The sequence below is a fragment of the Lethenteron reissneri genome, chromosome 4 (genome assembly GCF_015708825.2).
Source record: "Lethenteron reissneri isolate LAM-NWPU_2019-01 chromosome 4, ASM1570882v1, whole genome shotgun sequence".
Lineage (NCBI taxonomy): Eukaryota > Metazoa > Chordata > Hyperoartia > Petromyzontiformes > Petromyzontidae > Lethenteron > Lethenteron reissneri.
The window spans coordinates 8,655,843-8,672,510 of record NC_083782.1 but is presented as its reverse complement, the minus strand read 5'-3'; the positions used below and the strand labels follow the sequence as shown (position 1 = coordinate 8,672,510).

Here is a 16,668-nt window from a genome sequence, read left to right as displayed (position 1 = left end):
CCGGGCCCCGCCCCTTGCCCACACCCCCCGCCTCGACCAATCAGGACGCAGGAGGAGTGCCGTTCCAATTTCCCAGCGCGCATGGGCACCGCAGGGACGGAGTGAGCCGCCGCGTATCCGTTGTAGGTAATGTAAAGGGGGCTCTGCCGGTGTCACCAACAGCCGCCACCCGCACCGCAGATGCCGTGAAGAGGTGAGGGTCTCGTGTTGTGGTGAAGAGGTGAGGGTCTCGTGTTGTGGTGAAGAGGTGAGGGTCTCGTGTTGTGGTGAAGAGGTGAGGGTCTCGTGTTGTGGTGAAGAGGCGAGGGTCTCGTGTTGTGGTGAAGAGGCGAGGGTCTCGTGTTGTGGTGAAGAGGTGAGGGTCTCGTGTTGTGGTGAAGAGGTGAGGGTCTCGTGTTGTGGTGAAGAGGTGAGGGTCTCGTGTTGTGGTGAAGAGGTGAGGGTCTCGTGTTGTGGTGAAGAGGCGAGGGTCTCGTGTTGTGGTGAAGAGGTGAGGGTCTCGTGTTGTGGTGAAGAGGTGAGGGTCTCGTGTTGTGGTGAAGAGGTGAGGGTCTCGTGTTGTGGTGAAGAGGTGAGGGTCTCGTGTTGTGGTGAAGAGGTGAGGGTCTCGTGTTGTGGTGAAGAGGTGAGGGTCTCGTGTTGTGGTGAAGAGGTGAGGGTCTCGTGTTGTGGTGAAGAGGTGAGGGTCTCGTGTTGTGGTGAAGAGGTGAGGGTCTCGTGTTGTGGTGAAGAGGTGAGGGTCTCGTGTTGTGGTGAAGAGGTGAGGGTCTCGTGTTGTGGTGAAGAGGTGAGGGTCTCGTGTTGTGGTGAAGAGGTGAGGGTCTCGTGTTGTGGTGAAGAGGTGAGGGTCTCGTGTTGTGGTGAAGAGGTGAGGGTCTCGTGTTGTGGTGAAGAGGTGAGGGTCTCGTGTTGTGGTGAAGAGGTGAGGGTCTCGTGTTGTGGTGAAGAGGTGAGGGTCTCGTGTTGTGGTGAAGAGGTGAGGGTCTCGTGTTGTGGTGAAGAGGTGAGGGTCTCGTGTTGTGGTGAAGAGGTGAGGGTCTCGTGTTGTGGTGAAGAGGTGAGGGTCTCGTGTTGTGGTGAAGAGGTGAGGGTCTCGTGTTGTGGTGAAGAGGTGAGGGTCTCGTGTTGTGGTGAAGAGGTGAGGGTCTCGTGTTGTGGTGAAGAGGTGAGGGTCTCGTGTTGTGGTGAAGAGGTGAGGGTCTCGTGTTGTGGTGAAGAGGTGAGGGTCTCGTGTTGTGGTGAAGAGGTGAGGGGAGGGTCTCGTGTTGTGGTGAAGAGGTGAGGGGAGGGTCTCGTGTTGTGGTGAAGAGGTGAGGGGAGGGTCTCGTGTTGTGGTGAAGAGGTGAGGGGAGGGTCTCGTGTTGTGGTGAAGAGGTGAGGGGAGGGTCTCGTGTTGTGGTGAAGAGGTGAGGGTCTCGTGTTGTGGTGAAGAGGTGAGGGTCTCGTGTTGTGGTGAAGAGGTGAGGGTCTCGTGTTGTGGTGAAGAGGTGAGGGTCTCGTGTTGTGGTGAAGAGGTGAGGGTCTCGTGTTGTGGTGAAGAGGTGAGGGTCTCGTGTTGTGGTGAAGAGGTGAGGGTCTCGTGTTGTGGTGAAGAGGTGAGGGTCTCGTGTTGTGGTGAAGAGGTGAGGGTCTCGTGTTGTGGTGAAGAGGTGAGGGTCTCGTGTTGTGGTGAAGGGGGGAGGGTCTCGTGTTGTGGTGAAGAGGTGAGGGGAGGGTCTCGTGTTGTGGTGAAGAGGTGAGGGGAGGGTCTCGTGTTGTGGTGAAGAGGTGAGGGAGGGTCTCGTGTTGTGGTGAAGAGGTGAGGGGAGGGTCTCGTGTTGTGGTGAAGAGGTGAGGGGAGGGTCTCGTGTTGTGGTGAAGAGGTGAGGGGAGGGTCTCGTGTTGTGGTGAAGAGGTGAGGGGAGGGTCTCGTGTTGTGGTGAAGAGGTGAGGGGAGGGTCTCGTGTTGTGGTGAAGAGGTGAGGGGAGGGTCTCGTGTTGTGGTGAAGAGGTGAGGGGAGGGTCTCGTGTTGTGGTGAAGAGGTGAGGGGAGGGTCTCGTGTTGTGGTGAAGAGGTGAGGGGAGGGTCTCGTGTTGTGGTGAAGAGGTGAGGGGAGGGTCTCGTGTTGTGGTGAAGAGGTGAGGGGAGGGTCTCGTGTTGTGGTGAAGAGGTGAGGGGAGGGTCTCGTGTTGTGGTGAAGAGGTGAGGGGAGGGTCTCGTGTTGTGGTGAAGAGGTGAGGGGAGGGTCTCGTGTTGTGGTGAAGAGGTGAGGGGAGGGTCTCGTGTTGTGGTGAAGAGGTGAGGGGAGGGTCTCGTGTTGTGGTGAAGAGGTGAGGGGAGGGTCTCGTGTTGTGGTGAAGAGGTGAGGGGAGGGTCTCGTGTTGTGGTGAAGAGGTGAGGGGAGGGTATCGTGTTGTGGTGAAGAGGTGAGGGGAGGGTCTCGTGTTGTGGTGAAGAGGTGAGGGGAGGGTCTCGTGTTGTGGTGAAGAGGTGAGGGGAGGGTCTCGTGTTGTGGTGAAGAGGTGAGGGGAGGGTCTCGTGTTGTGGTGAAGAGGTGAGGTGAGGGGAGGTGGTGAGGTGAGGGGAGGGGAGGTGAGGGGTTCGTGTCTACACAGGCGAGGGTCGTGTCCTGGTGAAGAGGAGAGGGGAGGTGAGGTGAGGTGAGGGGAGGTGAGGGGGTGAGGCGAGGGGAGGTGAGGGGGTGAGGTGAGGTAAGGGGAGGTGAGGGGGTGAGGTGAGGGGAGGTGAGGTGAGGTGAGGGGAGGTGGTCTGTCTACACAGGCGAGGATCGTGCCGTGAAGAGGTGAGGGGAGGTTGTCTGTCTCCACAGCTCCACAGACGAGATTGTCTCCACAGACGAGGGTCGTGAAGAGGTGAGTCGAGGCTGTCTCCACAGACGAGGTCTCACCAGACGAGGATCGTGTCGTGAAGAGGTGAGGGTGAGTAAAGGTTGTCTCGCAAGGAGCTGTTGGGGTCACGGACTCACGATCAGCACCTTCCCCACCACCCCCATCTCCTCAGAGAGCGATCCAGCTGCTGCTGTGCGTGGTGATTGGTTGGAGTGGCTACAGTGGTGGAGGAGTGTTCCGCGATTTGCCACGAAGGTGACGAGAGTCAACTACAGGTGAAGTGCGCTCCTGTCACGTCTTTGGCGTCATCATAGCCCCTCAACATCATCATCACCATCACGCTGACATCACCAATATCGTCAGCATAGCCCCTCAACATCATCACCACCATCATCACTGGCACCACCAACATCATCATCATACCCCCTCAACATCATCATCACCATCATCACTGGCATCACCAACATCATCATCATAGCCCCTCAACATCATCATCACTGGCATCACCAACATCATCATCATAGCCCCTCAACATCATCATCACCATCATCACTGGCATCACCAACATCATCATCATAGCCCCTCAACATCATCATCACCATCATCACTGGCATCACCAACATCATCATCATAGCCCCTCAACATCATCATCACCATCATCACTGGCATCACCAACATCATCATCATACCCCCTCAACATCATCATCACCATCACGCTGGTATCATCAACATCAGCCACCAACACCATCATCACTGGCATCACCAACATCAACATCATCATTCTGGCATCATCAACATCATCACCATCATTCTGGCATCACCAACATCAGCCACCAACACCATCATCACGCAAGCATCATCAACACCGGTCATCGTCGTTATCGTCACTCTGGCTTCAACATCATCATCACTGGCATCACCAACATCAACACCATCATTCTGGCATCACCAACATCAGCCACCATCATCACCATCACTCTGGCATGACCAACATCAGCCACCAACATCGCCATCCTCAACAGGTTGAGACGGATGTGGACTGTTGTGGAGCGTGAGAAATGTTGACCGCTTACCAGCAGTGGGACATATCACGGCTGAGGATGAGAAGCACCCAATGGTGGTAATGATGGAGGTGGTGGTGATAGTCGTGGTTTTGATGATGATGGATGGAGGTGGTGATGGTGGTGGTTTTGATGATGATGGATGATGTGATGGTGGTAGTTTTGATGATGATGATGATGATGGAAGTGGTGATGGTGGTTTTGATGTTGATGATGGTGGTTGATGGAGGATGTGATGGTGGTAGTTTTGATTATGGTGGTGATGGTGGAAGTGGTGATGGTGGTTGATGGATGGAGGTGTGATGGTGGTGGTTTTGATGATGATGATGGATGGAGGTGGTGATGGTGGTGGTTTTGATGATGATGGATGGAGGTGGTGATGGTGGTGGTGGTTTTGATGATGGTGGTGGTTTTGATAATGATGATGGATGGAGGTGGTGATGGTGGTGGTTTTGATGATGATGATGGATGGAGGTGGTGATGGTGGTGGTGGTTTTGATGATTGTGGTGGTTTTGATGATGGTGGTGATGAATGGAGGATGTAATGGTGGTAGTTTTGATGATGATGATGGAAGTGGTGATGGTGGTTTTGATGTTGATGATGGTAGTTGATGGATGATGTAATGGTGGTAGTTTTGATGATGGTGGTGATGGTGGTTGATGGATGGAGGTGTGATGGTGGCGATGTCGGTGGTGGTGGTGATGACGATGGTGCCTCCTGCGTGTGCAGTCATGCTCGCATACCGGGCGAGAGCTCCCGCGCTGTTGGGGCAGCTGCTGAGAGGAGTGACCAGGAGACACGGCACAGCATCCGCTACAGCTACTCAGGGTATGCGAAGAGGGCATCACAGTCATCGCCTCGATCGTCATAATCATGTTCAACATTATTGTCCAATGTCGCGGTCATTCACATCCTTGGTGATGATCTTAATTATTCAAAAGTCACCATCATCCTACCATCGCTGACCCCAATTATTATCATCAACATCATCATCATCACCACAATCATGGCATAACGAACAAAGTGATCCATCTCAACGGGTCATCAACATCCAACGTCATCACGGCATTCCACTCGGTAACCTTGCTGCCAAGAATAAACGGTGCCGTTACTTAACAGCGTATTTTTAAACGCGTTGCCAGGCGATTGCTTTGTCATGGCCCAGCGGTCTAAATCCAGCGGCCGCCCTGGTTATTACTGCGGTGTGCATAGTTACTGTCAAAAAAATAAACTGCTGGCCGTCTGCTTCACTCGCAGTTGGACGTTAAAAGTCCCGTGACACCACGAGGATGGAGAGTGGAGGCCATGGTGTGCCAGGGGTCATGGTCCACATTTGTTAAATGGGAAACATCGCACCGCGATTGGAAAACGCAGAGCGGCGATTGCTCCCCGCTGGAAAAAACACGAACAAAAATAAATACCCTCGAGTCGGCGAGGGTAACAAGCGTAACAATACATTGACGATGTGGCCGGTTGCGTAACGCTGAGGCCGCACATGATTGTTAATCGCTTGTAATGTCTCTAAACTTTTGACCCTAGGAAAATCTGAGGATGGGAAGGCAGGGCAAGGCAAGGCCAAAGGTGAGGACATGACACATCTCACGAGTTTGGCGAGCGAGTGACTGGAGTGAATTAGCGAGTGTTGGGTCATCAAATCACCCCGACTGCCCTACATTGAATTCTGTCAAATACGGAGGTAGGAACTGGGTGGGCAACTGCAGTGCATGTCTGTGCGCATGTGTGTGTGGGGAGCGGTAGTGTAGCGGTTAGCGTGCTGCGCTACGAACCTGGCGACCCGGGTTCGATTCCCGCTCACAGCCAACACCAGTGACGATTATCTGAACCGGTCCCGGGCCTCCCCTAGGTCGACTCAGCCTCAAATGAGTACCCGGTGCGGTGTGTAAACATCGCCACTGGGGAGACAAAGGCGGTCGGGCGTGGTGCTGGCCACCCACCCCCTCGTGTACCGTTCCGGCCTTCATAGGTGCTTGCTAACAGCACTTGCCCCTACAGTCTGTTAAGTCTATACAGGGGATCTTTGTCTTTGTGGCGAGCGGTAGTGTCACGAACAGCACACTGCGTTACGAACCTGACGACCCGAGTTAGATTTCCGCTCACGGCCAACACCGGTGATGATTATCAGAACCGGTCCTGGGCCCTCCCCTAGGTTGACTCGGCATCAAATGAATACCTGGTGCCATGTGTAATCATGGTGCTGGCCACCCACCCCCTCATGTGCTGTTCGGGGCTTCATAGGTGCTACTCGCTAACAGCACTTGCCCCAACAGTTTGTTAAGGCTGTCTTTGTGTGTGTGTGTAGACTCGGCCCCGCTGTTCAGCTGGCGCGACGGGCTGTGCATGGAGTCGCTGCTGACGGAGGAGGAGGTGATGATCCGAGATTCGTTCCGCACGTACTGCCAGGACAAGCTCATGCCGCGTGTGCTCATGGCCAACCGCAACGAAGGTGCCCCCCCCCCGGCGAAACGTGCTGCGTCACAACTGCTGCGTGACACGTGCCGACTGCGTGACACGGGCAGCGCACGAAGCGGCCAGCAAGAAACGGCAGCGTGAAAGTCGTGATAGATACGCGTGTCTAGAATGTGTTCGTGCTCGTTTCTAGAATGTGTTTCGTGTATATTCTTGGTTCTTTCGGTAAAGTCACGTAGAAGGGAGATAACAAAATAATATAAATATAAAACAACAAAAAAATCTCACGACATTTCGACTGCAAGAGAGAGAAGAAACATTTCTTGCTGTGGATTTCACACCTGATGACGATTGCTTGTGTTGCAGTCGAAACGTCATGAAATTTTTTTTATATCATTTTATTATCTCCCTTCTACGTGACTTTACCGAAAGAACCAAGAATATGAATCCCTGCAGTCACGAAAGCTTTCGATCAAAATGTTCGTGTATGTTTGCATATTTATTGTGGTTATGCATCTGCAGTGTTCGACCGGGAGATCGTGTCAGAAATGGGTGAGATGGGAGTGCTGGGCCCAACGATCAAAGGTGCGTGCAGGGTTTACACAGCGAGTGCACACACGGGGCGATGAGCCCAACCACGCACAGCAAGCGTAGAGAATTCGTACCAACCAATCACCAGTGCACGTGCGAGTGTCTGCACCCCGTGTCCCTGTTCCCTGCGTCTCCATGTCCCCATGTTCTCATTTGTGTCCCTGGATCCCCGTGTCTCCACATCATCCCCTTATCCCCATGCCCCCTTGATTCCTGCAACTCCAGTCCCCTTGTTCACACATCCGTTTTCACGTCACTATATCTCCACATACCTGTGTTCATGTGGGTCTGTGTCCCTGAATTCCCATGTCCACTGCTCTCCTGTCCTCACACCCTCATTGTCCTCTTGTACCCATGTCCCTGTGACTCGCCGAGTCTCTACGTCCCTGTCTTCGCGTGTCCCTCTGTATCTCCCTTGCATCCCTGTAAGTCCCGATGTGTCTCCCCGTGTCCCCATGAATCTTCCCGTGTGGGCCCCTGTGCATCTTCCCGTGTCCCAGAGGTCGCAAACGGGTTTTGATTCCTTACCCGTACCCGGCCGCACCAGGGTCGCAAACGGGTACCCGTACCCTACCCGATACCATGTCGGGTACGGGTAGACGGGTATCGGGTAGGGTACGGGTACCCGATTGCGACCTCTGGGATGAAGCCATGTTGCGGGCGCGGGTGGGTTGATTCTAGGAACTTGAATTGTGAGAAGAGACAAGACGTTGGGAAATGAGTGACAAACGGTTACTCACCAGTGACTCACGGCCTACCCGTACCCGTACCCGGCCGCACCAGGGTCGCAAACGGGTACCCGTACCCGGCCGGGTATGGGTATCGGGTAGGGTACGGGTATCGGGTACCCGATTGCGACCTCTGCCGTGTCCCCGTTTGTGTCCCAATGTGTCTCCACGTGCATCTCCCCGTGTCCCCATGCATCACCCCGTGTGGGCCACTGTGCATCCTCCCGTGTCCTCGTTTGTGTCCCCATGCGTCATCTCCCCGTGCACCGCAGGCTACGGCTGTGCGGGCGTCTCGTCCGTGGCGTACGGGCTGATCGCGCGCGAGGTGGAGCGTGTGGACAGCGGCTACCGCTCCGTGATGAGCGTGCAGTCCTCCCTCGTCATGCACCCCATCCACGCCTACGGCTCCGAGCAGCAGCGCCTCAAGTACCTGCCGCGGCTCGGTGAGATGTCACGGCGACCTCGTCGATAGCGAGGTCCTTGCATTGGTTTGGCCGGTTCTGTGCGGACGCCAGCAGATGAGCATCAATACTTAATTTGGCTTCATCTTCTTTGTTCTTTCGGTAAAGTCACGTAGAAGGGAAATAATAAAATGAAAACATAATAAAATGATTGTTTTATTTGTATTTGTTTATTTTTTTAATTGTAATGTTTTATTTTTATTATTTTATTATTTCCCTTCTACGTGACTTTGCCGAAAGAACCAAGAAGATGAAGCCAAATTACGTAGAAGGGAAATAATAAAATAAAAAAAATAAAACATAATAAAATTACTATGTTTTATTTTTATTATTTTATTATTTCCTTTCTACGTGACTTTACCGAAAGAACCAATAAGATGAATCCCTGCAGTCACGAAAGCTTTAAATCGAAATTTTATTTGGCTTGTTCGTTGGATATTGCCGTTTTTAGCGATGTTCAGAGCACAAGCGTAAAAACATTGAAAAGCGCTGGTTACTGCGGTAATCGGGCCGTTTAAACTACCTCGGACATGAATGCAGTCTTCACAACCATCATTTTTTCTGATGACAATCTACGTTTGGTGTGAGATGGGGTGTGTGTTGCTTTTAAGTGGGGATGGATTGGGACATCAGATCAGGTTCTGCTCTCTCGTCAGCTGTCAGGGTATAACACAATTTGCAAACCTCACCCTGTTAGCACTGCTCCGGGTCACCGAGTTTTGGGCATGGATGCACCGCGACTCGCATGTGGAACTTCTTTCGCACCGTACGTAGCCAACCGTGATCATCGGAAGGGCAACAAACTAAACCCAAAAAAGGCGCAGCAGTGGATAATTCCACAGCTCGCGATGAGGAGGATGATGGGGAGGGCCTTCATCCGGCAGTTGATAGACCATGGTCCGTGATCGTTGCAGCGAAGGGAGAGATCGTCGGTTGCTTCGGCCTCACGGAGCCGAATCACGGCAGCGACCCGGGCGGAATGGAGACGCGGGCGCGCTACAACGCCAGCAGCAACACCTACACGCTCACCGGCACCAAGACGTGGTGAGGGCAGACGCGCACACACCGCACGCACCGCGTGGTCATCATCCCCGCTGCTTAACGCGCTGCACGCACGCACGCAACACGTTGAGTTTGGAGCAGCCATTAGATGGCGTCTGTAGCCGCCATACGGATTTCGTGTGTTACGTCCTGCGCAAGCGGGCGTGATCGGGATATGGTCGATGATGCGAGTGAAGTGATGGATTACACTTCACTGCAGTCACTACGAGGCTCGCCGTAGACTCACAATGAGGCTTAAACTCACTTGGAGATCCATGGACTCGCACAGAACCATGCGAAAGAGCACAATGTAGTGCGAGTGATGGATCACGCATCACTGCAATCAGTGAGGCACAGTCAATTTTACTCACCTCTCATGCAAGCTGTGTCCACTTATCCTGGACATCAATCGAACACGACGCGACACGATGCTTGATATTGATTCCTAAATGACTTTATGATCGAACGACTTGCTAAACGAATGACTTGATACACTCACGAATGGCGACGTGGTTGACTCACGAATGGCGACGTGGTTGACCCACGCTGTACCGCAGGATCACCAACTCGCCAATCGCCGACGTCTTTGTGGTTTGGGCCAAGACGCAAGAGGATGGGCGGGTGAGAGGCTTCGTGCTGGAACGCGGCATGGCGGGCCTATCGGCGCCGAAAATCAACGGCAAATTCTCCCTGCGAGCGTCGGTCACCGGCATGATCGTCATGGAGGACGTCGAGGTCCCGGCCGAGAACCTCCTGCCCGGCGTGTCGGGGCTCGCGGTGAGTGTCCCGGTGAACGGGGCCACGGGCAGCCGAGCCAAACAAACAAACAAACACGCGGGAGAGAGACGGAGGCTCATGGGGATGAGACTGAGCGTCTAGATCAGAGGTCGCAAACGGGTTTTTATTCCTTACCCGTACCCGGCCGCACCAGGGTCGCAAATGGGTACCCGTACCCGGCTGGGTACCCGTACCCGGCTGGGTACGGGTACTCGTTCCCTACCCGTACCCTACACGAAATAAGTGACAAACGGTTACTCACCAGTGACTCACGGCCTACCCGCACCCGTACCGCACCAGGGTCGCAAACGGCTACCCGTACCCGGCTGGGTACGGGTAGCCGGGTATTGGGTAGGGTACGGGTATCGGATACCTGATTGCGACCTCTGGTCTAGATCCAGTGCCCAACACAATTAGACGGTCGTTATGTGCAACGGAATTCCAGATTTTTCACGAGTGTGAATATAGAATGCAATGCGTGTGTTTCATGTAAGGAAACCTTCCTTCGTGGCTTAGTACTCTTTGGTGGAACATAAGTAATGTTAAATGATGTTAGCCGACATAAGGCGATGTTACGCGACGTTAGCTCCGTTAAGTGATGTCAAGCTACGAGAGGTGATGTCGGGTGACCTGTCGTTGGGCGACGTGATAAAGAGACACCGGTCTCCCGCTCCAGGGCCCCTTCGGCTGCCTCAACAATGCTCGCTACGGGATCGCGTGGGGGGCTCTGGGCGCCGCCGAGTTCTGCTTCCACACGGCGCGGCAGTACACGCTGGACCGGTGAGTGGGCACCGGCGATTCGAGAGTCCTCTGCAGGGACACCGTGATTCGGGTAGGCCACCACCCGTCCCGGTTTCGCCCGGGCAGTCCGGGAAATTTGGCATCTGTGTTCGGGTTTGCTGGAATTGATTTGTGCCGAGATCTGGTACCGCCGCCGCTGCTGCTGCCGTGTTGAACTTTCTTCCAGTCAAATTCGCGGTGTAGATAGACCGAGGAACCCACCCGGGTCCGGTTTGCAGTGGAAAAAGTGGCGACCCTGGGCGTTGACTTTCGCCTACGGAAAGATCGCTGTTGCTCACAGGGGAGCACTACTCTCAGAGCGCCGTGTCACTGTGTCGTCACGCAGCATGCAGTTCGGCGTGCCGCTGGCGAGGAACCAGCTGGTGCAGAAGAAGCTGGCCGACATGATCACGGAGATCTCGCTGGGCCTGCAGGCCTGCGTACAGCTGGGACGGCTCAAGGACCAGGGCCTGTGCGTTGACGCTCGCTCACCCACTCAACACTCACCCACCCACTCAACCCGCACCCACCCACTCAACACGCACCCACCCACTCAACCCGCACCCACCCACTCAACCCGCACCCACCCACCCGCACGCACGCATCACGGGTGTGTTGTGCGTTCGTGTGTGCAAGTGCCCAAGTGTGAAAATGTGCATGATTGTGTTTGAGTTGCTGAGCAAAGGCTCAAAATGCCAAGCGGCCAGCAACGAACGGCACTTTCAAAATTGCAGTGGATAAGTTAATTGCGTTTTTGTAATTGAGCAAGGTGGTTTATTGTCATGGCTTCGGGAAAGAGACGGTGGGAGGGAATTCCAGAGTGCAGCAGTGCGAGGGAAGAAGCAGAAAGGGGGCAGTGTTGTGACCGGCAGTGTTGTGGCGTCAAACACATTGTGGCTCAGACGAAGCCGTGTCTGGTAGACCGAGTGCTCGACATGGGTGGAGCAATAGATGAGTGAAGTTCGTGGGCACGGTAACCATGGTAGTAGCAATAAAAGAGCGCTGATTAGGCCATTGACCACTTGTGAGCGAGTGACTGGAGTATGTACGTCTTTTTGAAGAGCGGTCGTATAGTGATTAGCGCGCTGCGCTACAAACTCGTCGACCCGGGTTCAATTCGTGCTCACGGCCAACACCAGTGACGATTATCCGAACCAGTCCTTGGTCTCCCCTAGGCCGATTCGGCCTCAAATGAGTATCTGGTGCGATTTGTAAACATCGCCTTGGCTGTGGTATTGGTCACCCACCCCCTCGTGTGCTGCGCCAGCCTTTCAAGGCGCTCGCGAACATCACTTGCCCCAACAGTCTAAGGTTATACAGGGGATCTTTGTCTTCTTCTTGGTTCTTTCGGTAAAGTCACGTAGAATGTAAATAATAAAATAATAAAAATAAAACATAATAAAATAATTCTCAAGACGTTTCGGCCACAACGCAAGCAGCCGTCCTCAGGTGGAGAACAGGTCTAGTCGAGAAGACAGAGTCTGAATGACACGCCCCAGGCTTGGAGCGACTATTTAAGCTGGGATGGAGGGGCGAAGAGCGCCTTGACAAAATAATTTGCATATCAAGAGGAATTTAGCATAGTTTATGGCAAATGCAGATATGCGATTAGTACTACTTGTGAAATGCGTAGGAGGTTTGGCGAGGGGTTTAAAGTCATTATGCCCGTGCATTATGCAGGATTAGCAGCATCAAAGGGAGGGGATAGGGGTAACGTTAATAAAGGGAAGGAACGTTAATAGTATGTAGCTGCAGTAACAAAGATCTTTATCTTACGTGCGTGCGTTTGTGTCGTGTCAGGGCGGCACCGGAGATGATCTCGATGCTGAAGAGGAACTCGTGTGGCAAGTCGCTGGATATCGCCCGCACAGCACGTGACATGCTGGGCGGCAACGGCATTGCTGACGAGTACCACGTCATCCGACACGTCCTCAACCTGGAGGCCGTCAACACCTACGAAGGTATCGCAGCGTGGCAGCCGGAGTGCACCATTGGAACCTCATTTGCCAGGAGCAAAATATGATAATTGTTTTTTTACCCTTTTATCTGGCAACAAAACTGACAACCTTTTTTTTACAAGGAGTCATGTTTGCATTGACCACAATACCTGTAGTCGGAATGCAAACAAAAAACACAACTCTGATAATGTATGCACTGTCCTTGAAGTTGATTGGTCCACACCCGAGACAGCTTTCCTGAGAGCCTAGTCTCACGTGGTGTTGCACCATCAAAGTATGAGAGCTCGGGGTAAGCATTTACACCATTGGAACCTCATTTGCCAGTAGCAAAATATGATAATTGTTTTTGTTATCCTTTTATCTGGCAACAAAACTGACACCCTTTTTTACAAGGAGTCATGTTTGCATTGACCACAATACCTGTAGTCGGAATGCAAACAAAAAACACAACTCTGATAATGTATGCACTGTCCTTGAAGTTGATTGGTCCACACCCGAGACAGCTTTCCTTAAGAGCCTAGTCTCACATGGTGTTGGACCAGATGACGCCAAAAGGCGCACAACTCAAAGATAATGCACCATCAGAGTATGAGAGCTCGGGGTAAGCATTTACACCATTGGAACCTCATTTGCCAGTAGCAAAATATGATCATTGGTTTTTTACCCTTTTATCTGGCAACAAAACTGACACCTTTTCTACAAGGAGTCATGTTTGCATTGACCACAATACCTGCAGTCAGAATGCAATACTCTGATGGTGCATTGTCTTTGAGTTGTGTGCCTTTTGGCGTCATCTGGTCCAACACCATGTGAGACTAGGCTCTAAGGAAAGCTTTCTCGGGTGTGGACCAATCAATTTCAAGGACAGTGCATACATTATCAGAGTTGTGTTTTTTGTTTGCATTCCGACTGCAGGTATTGTGGTCAATGCAAACATGACTCCTTGCAAAAAAAGGTGTCTGTTTTGTTGCCAGATAAAAGGGTAAAAAAACAATTATCAGCCGTAGTACAGTACAACACTGTTAACGACACAACACGGCACCACACACACACACACGTCAACATTGTGTGTCTGTGCGCGCGTCAAACAGGAACGCACGACATCCACGCGCTCATCCTGGGCCGCGCCATCACGGGCCTGCAGTCCTTCACCGTCGGAAAGTGACGCGCCCCACAGCACGAGCAGTGCCATCGCCAGCACCACCAGCAGCAGCAGCAGCACCACCACCAGCAGCACCAGACAATCGAATGCTTCGCTGTTGTGTGTCGATGATTCTGTGCAGGCCCCGGCTGCAACTACTCCACCCCCATCCTCCGCGCTCGGTAATTTTTGCACAAGCGGCAAGTGCTGCTGCTGCAGCCGCTTTAACCGCTGGTGTCGACACGACAGAAAGGACGCAGGCCTTGCACCCACAGCTGCCGTAGAGGTCTAAAGTCTCGTTTAACAAAAACTTAAACTGGTCCCGCAAACAATAACAGCCAAGTGAAATAAGCATCTGCACTTTAGCTCGTGGTTGAAATCCCACATTCCTATGGTCGAGGACGAGTTTATCCATAGGACAACAACTGATGACATCCCCACAAAGAAGTTGGAGAGATGGGTCGTGTGAACCCCCCACCCCCCTCTCAATCAGGATTTGAACTCGCGATTCCCGCAAGCGAGCGGACTGGCTCTGGCGTGGAGCCACGGGGTCGGTCGCGATGGCTTTGCGATGCTTGAACGCGGCCAATGCCGTGACCGCACTCGCGCCACGGTCCTGCGCGGCAATGCCCACGCTAATAATGATGTCGGACAAGTGAGATGCGTCATCACAAGAGACGGGGCCCGTTTGTGTGCCGTCCTTCCACAGTTGTTGCCGCGCGATCAGCGCGGTTCATTTTGCCTTCTGTGCCAGACGGCCGCTGCGTCCAACGCTGTCCGTGCGTTGCTTGGGTCACGTTTTAAACTCTTCGCCGTTACCTTCGCAAAACCTCGAGTTTCAAACTGCGCACAGTCGTTGGAAAAAACGCGGCGACGCAAAAAAACACACATCGGCATTTCCCCAAGTGCAAAGTGAGGACCATTGCAAGTCAGTAATTGCTGATGGTTTTTGCGAATGCAAAAAAAGTCTGTGTGGTATTTAAGGCGTTTTCCATTTTGTTTGGTACATGTGCTTTTACAGCAGCCCAGGATTTTTCTCGTAATTTACAGATGTGTTGCCCAACCTTGGTGGAGATGGCGACATGCATTGTTCCCCTAAAAGGGAATGGTGCTCCAAGACCCGAGTGATTTTGCTCTACTTTTCAGCCCACGCATTTTTGTTTCACTTTGGGAAAATCCGCGATGCTTTTCTCCCCAACGAGAGGCATGGGGATTCGACGCGGAGGTGTTGATTAAACGTGGTCACGGCACAATGGGTCGCGAGCTACAATCCTTTCCCGTGCCAAGCTGCGTGGGATAACCCCCGCCGGTGGTCGAGACGCGTTTGTACCGTGTAGAATTGCACCAAATAAACGCTGCACTTTCACCGCCCTCCAGTTTCATTTTGACAGAGGCCAAGAAAGCCGAAATGCCTAAACAGCCTGCAACAAACAGCACCGTTTGAGGTCGCAAGGAATAATGAATTAACGCGCTTCTTGAATCGAGCAAGGCTATTAGAAGGGCTTTGGGGGAAAAGGGACGATTGGTGGGGATTCCAAAGTGGAGGATGGAAGCACCCAGCTCACCCCTTAGCGTCACCTCCCTGCCCACCCGCAGGCTCAACACCCATTCCCCTTCTCGCCCATCGCCTAAGATCAACATGCCCCCCCCACCCCCCCCCGCTTCTGTGCAGCAGCGGCGTTAAACGCCGTCGCATTTAGACAGGAAAATAATCCGCACGGTCGCGGTTGTTTTCGGCTTTGGGACAAAACGTGAAAACCTTGGGAGGGAAGGAATCATCGTTGCCAGGTGTTAAGTCCCCGAGGTGTCGCATAGGCAGGGGGAGGATAATACAGGGACAAGGTCGCACGGTTGCAAGAGGGCGGCGGTAATGATGGGGGGGCGAGGGGGACAATGATGGAGGGAACGCTGGGGATAAATGTGCGGCGTGCAGGCGAGGAACCGTGAGGATGGGGTTGAGAACGGTGCAAATGCTGTACGGCAGAGTGGGGACAGTAGGTGGCAAGGGGGGAGGGAGATGACAGTGTAAGAGAGCGTTGGCAGAAATATCGGGGAACAAACTTTGCAATGTCCGAGTGGCGGGAGTAACCAGAGGACGGATCCCAGGTGATCTGGGGACGGAGGACCTCGGAGAAGGTGGGTGGGATGAAGGAAGAGGGTAGACAAGTGGAAGAAGAGGTGAGGGTTTGTGTTGAAGTTGCCGCTTAACGAAGTAGGGGGCCAAAGTCTGGATGGTAAGGGGGTGGGGCACAGGGGGACGGGCGGTAAGGGGGAGTGGGGAGGAACCCACAGAACTCTTGAAACGGCGGTGCGAGCGGCGGTTCAATAGGTAAATAACTGACAGGGTTGCACGGAGTTCATGGGCACGCAACAGTTAGAATAGCATTACAGTCTCATTCGCGTGGGCCATTGCCCGTCAACACACACCGAGAAATACGCTCGCTGGTTGCGCCGGTGCAAACGTGGATCTGCGACTGCCGTGCAAACATTCCTGCCACAAGCCGGCCCAAGTTGAACCGCGTGTGCCAACTCCCGCCGGCGGCGGCGAGCGCGCAACTTGAACGGCAAGATGCGTGCGAGGGAACAAGCGAGCAACGTGCACAACCCTTGCGGATATTTATTTTTAACGACCAAACTTAATGGGCAACTCATCTTCTTGTTTCTTTCGGTAAAGTCACGTAGAAGGGAAGTAATAAAATAATAAAAATAAAACATAATAAAACAATTCTCACGACGTTTCGGCTACAACGCAAGCAGCCGTCTTCAGGTGAAGAATGAGACACTACCAAACTAGGAGCTTATATATAAGCTGCATTGGGGGTTGAAGAGCGCCTTAACAAAAAGAATGTGCATGTGAAGAGGGATTTAGCATA

At 53.1% G+C, this 16,668-nt stretch overlaps 1 protein-coding gene across 3 annotated transcripts; it reads left to right on the top strand.

The window, feature by feature from the left end:
• The first annotated feature begins 55 nt into the window (after positions 1 to 55).
• On the top strand, positions 56 to 15,161 carry GCDH (glutaryl-CoA dehydrogenase). 3 transcript variants are annotated; one of them, XM_061564339.1, is made up of 13 exons: positions 56 to 193; positions 3,002 to 3,104; positions 4,621 to 4,719; positions 5,431 to 5,472; positions 6,212 to 6,355; positions 6,841 to 6,903; positions 7,910 to 8,080; positions 9,013 to 9,142; positions 9,697 to 9,916; positions 10,593 to 10,696; positions 11,043 to 11,168; positions 12,497 to 12,657; positions 13,746 to 15,161. In XM_061564339.1, the coding sequence occupies exons 3-13, from the start codon at positions 4,623 to 4,625 to the stop codon at positions 13,817 to 13,819; spliced, it is 1,332 nt and encodes a 443-aa protein (XP_061420323.1). In that variant the 5' UTR covers positions 56 to 193; positions 3,002 to 3,104; positions 4,621 to 4,622; the 3' UTR covers positions 13,820 to 15,161. The 3 variants fall into 3 exon arrangements, with proteins under 3 accessions (XP_061420323.1, XP_061420342.1, XP_061420333.1); XM_061564358.1 differs by lacking the exon at positions 56 to 193 and adding an exon at positions 198 to 220; XM_061564349.1 differs by lacking the exon at positions 56 to 193 and adding an exon at positions 2,809 to 2,853.
• The last annotated feature ends 1,507 nt before the right edge of the window (positions 15,162 to 16,668 follow it).

Excerpts from the sequence above, each read along its gene's own strand:
- GCDH (XM_061564339.1), top strand. The coding sequence starts at position 4,623 with ATGCTCGCATACCGGGCGAGAGCTCCCGCGCTGTTGGGGCAGCTGCTG. Across the intron at positions 5,473-6,211 it reads AGGGCAAGGCAAGGCCAAAG|ACTCGGCCCCGCTGTTCAGC; the intron begins GTGAGGACATGA and ends GTGTGTGTGTAG. Across the intron at positions 10,697-11,042 it reads CGGCAGTACACGCTGGACCG|CATGCAGTTCGGCGTGCCGC; the intron begins GTGAGTGGGCAC and ends GTCGTCACGCAG.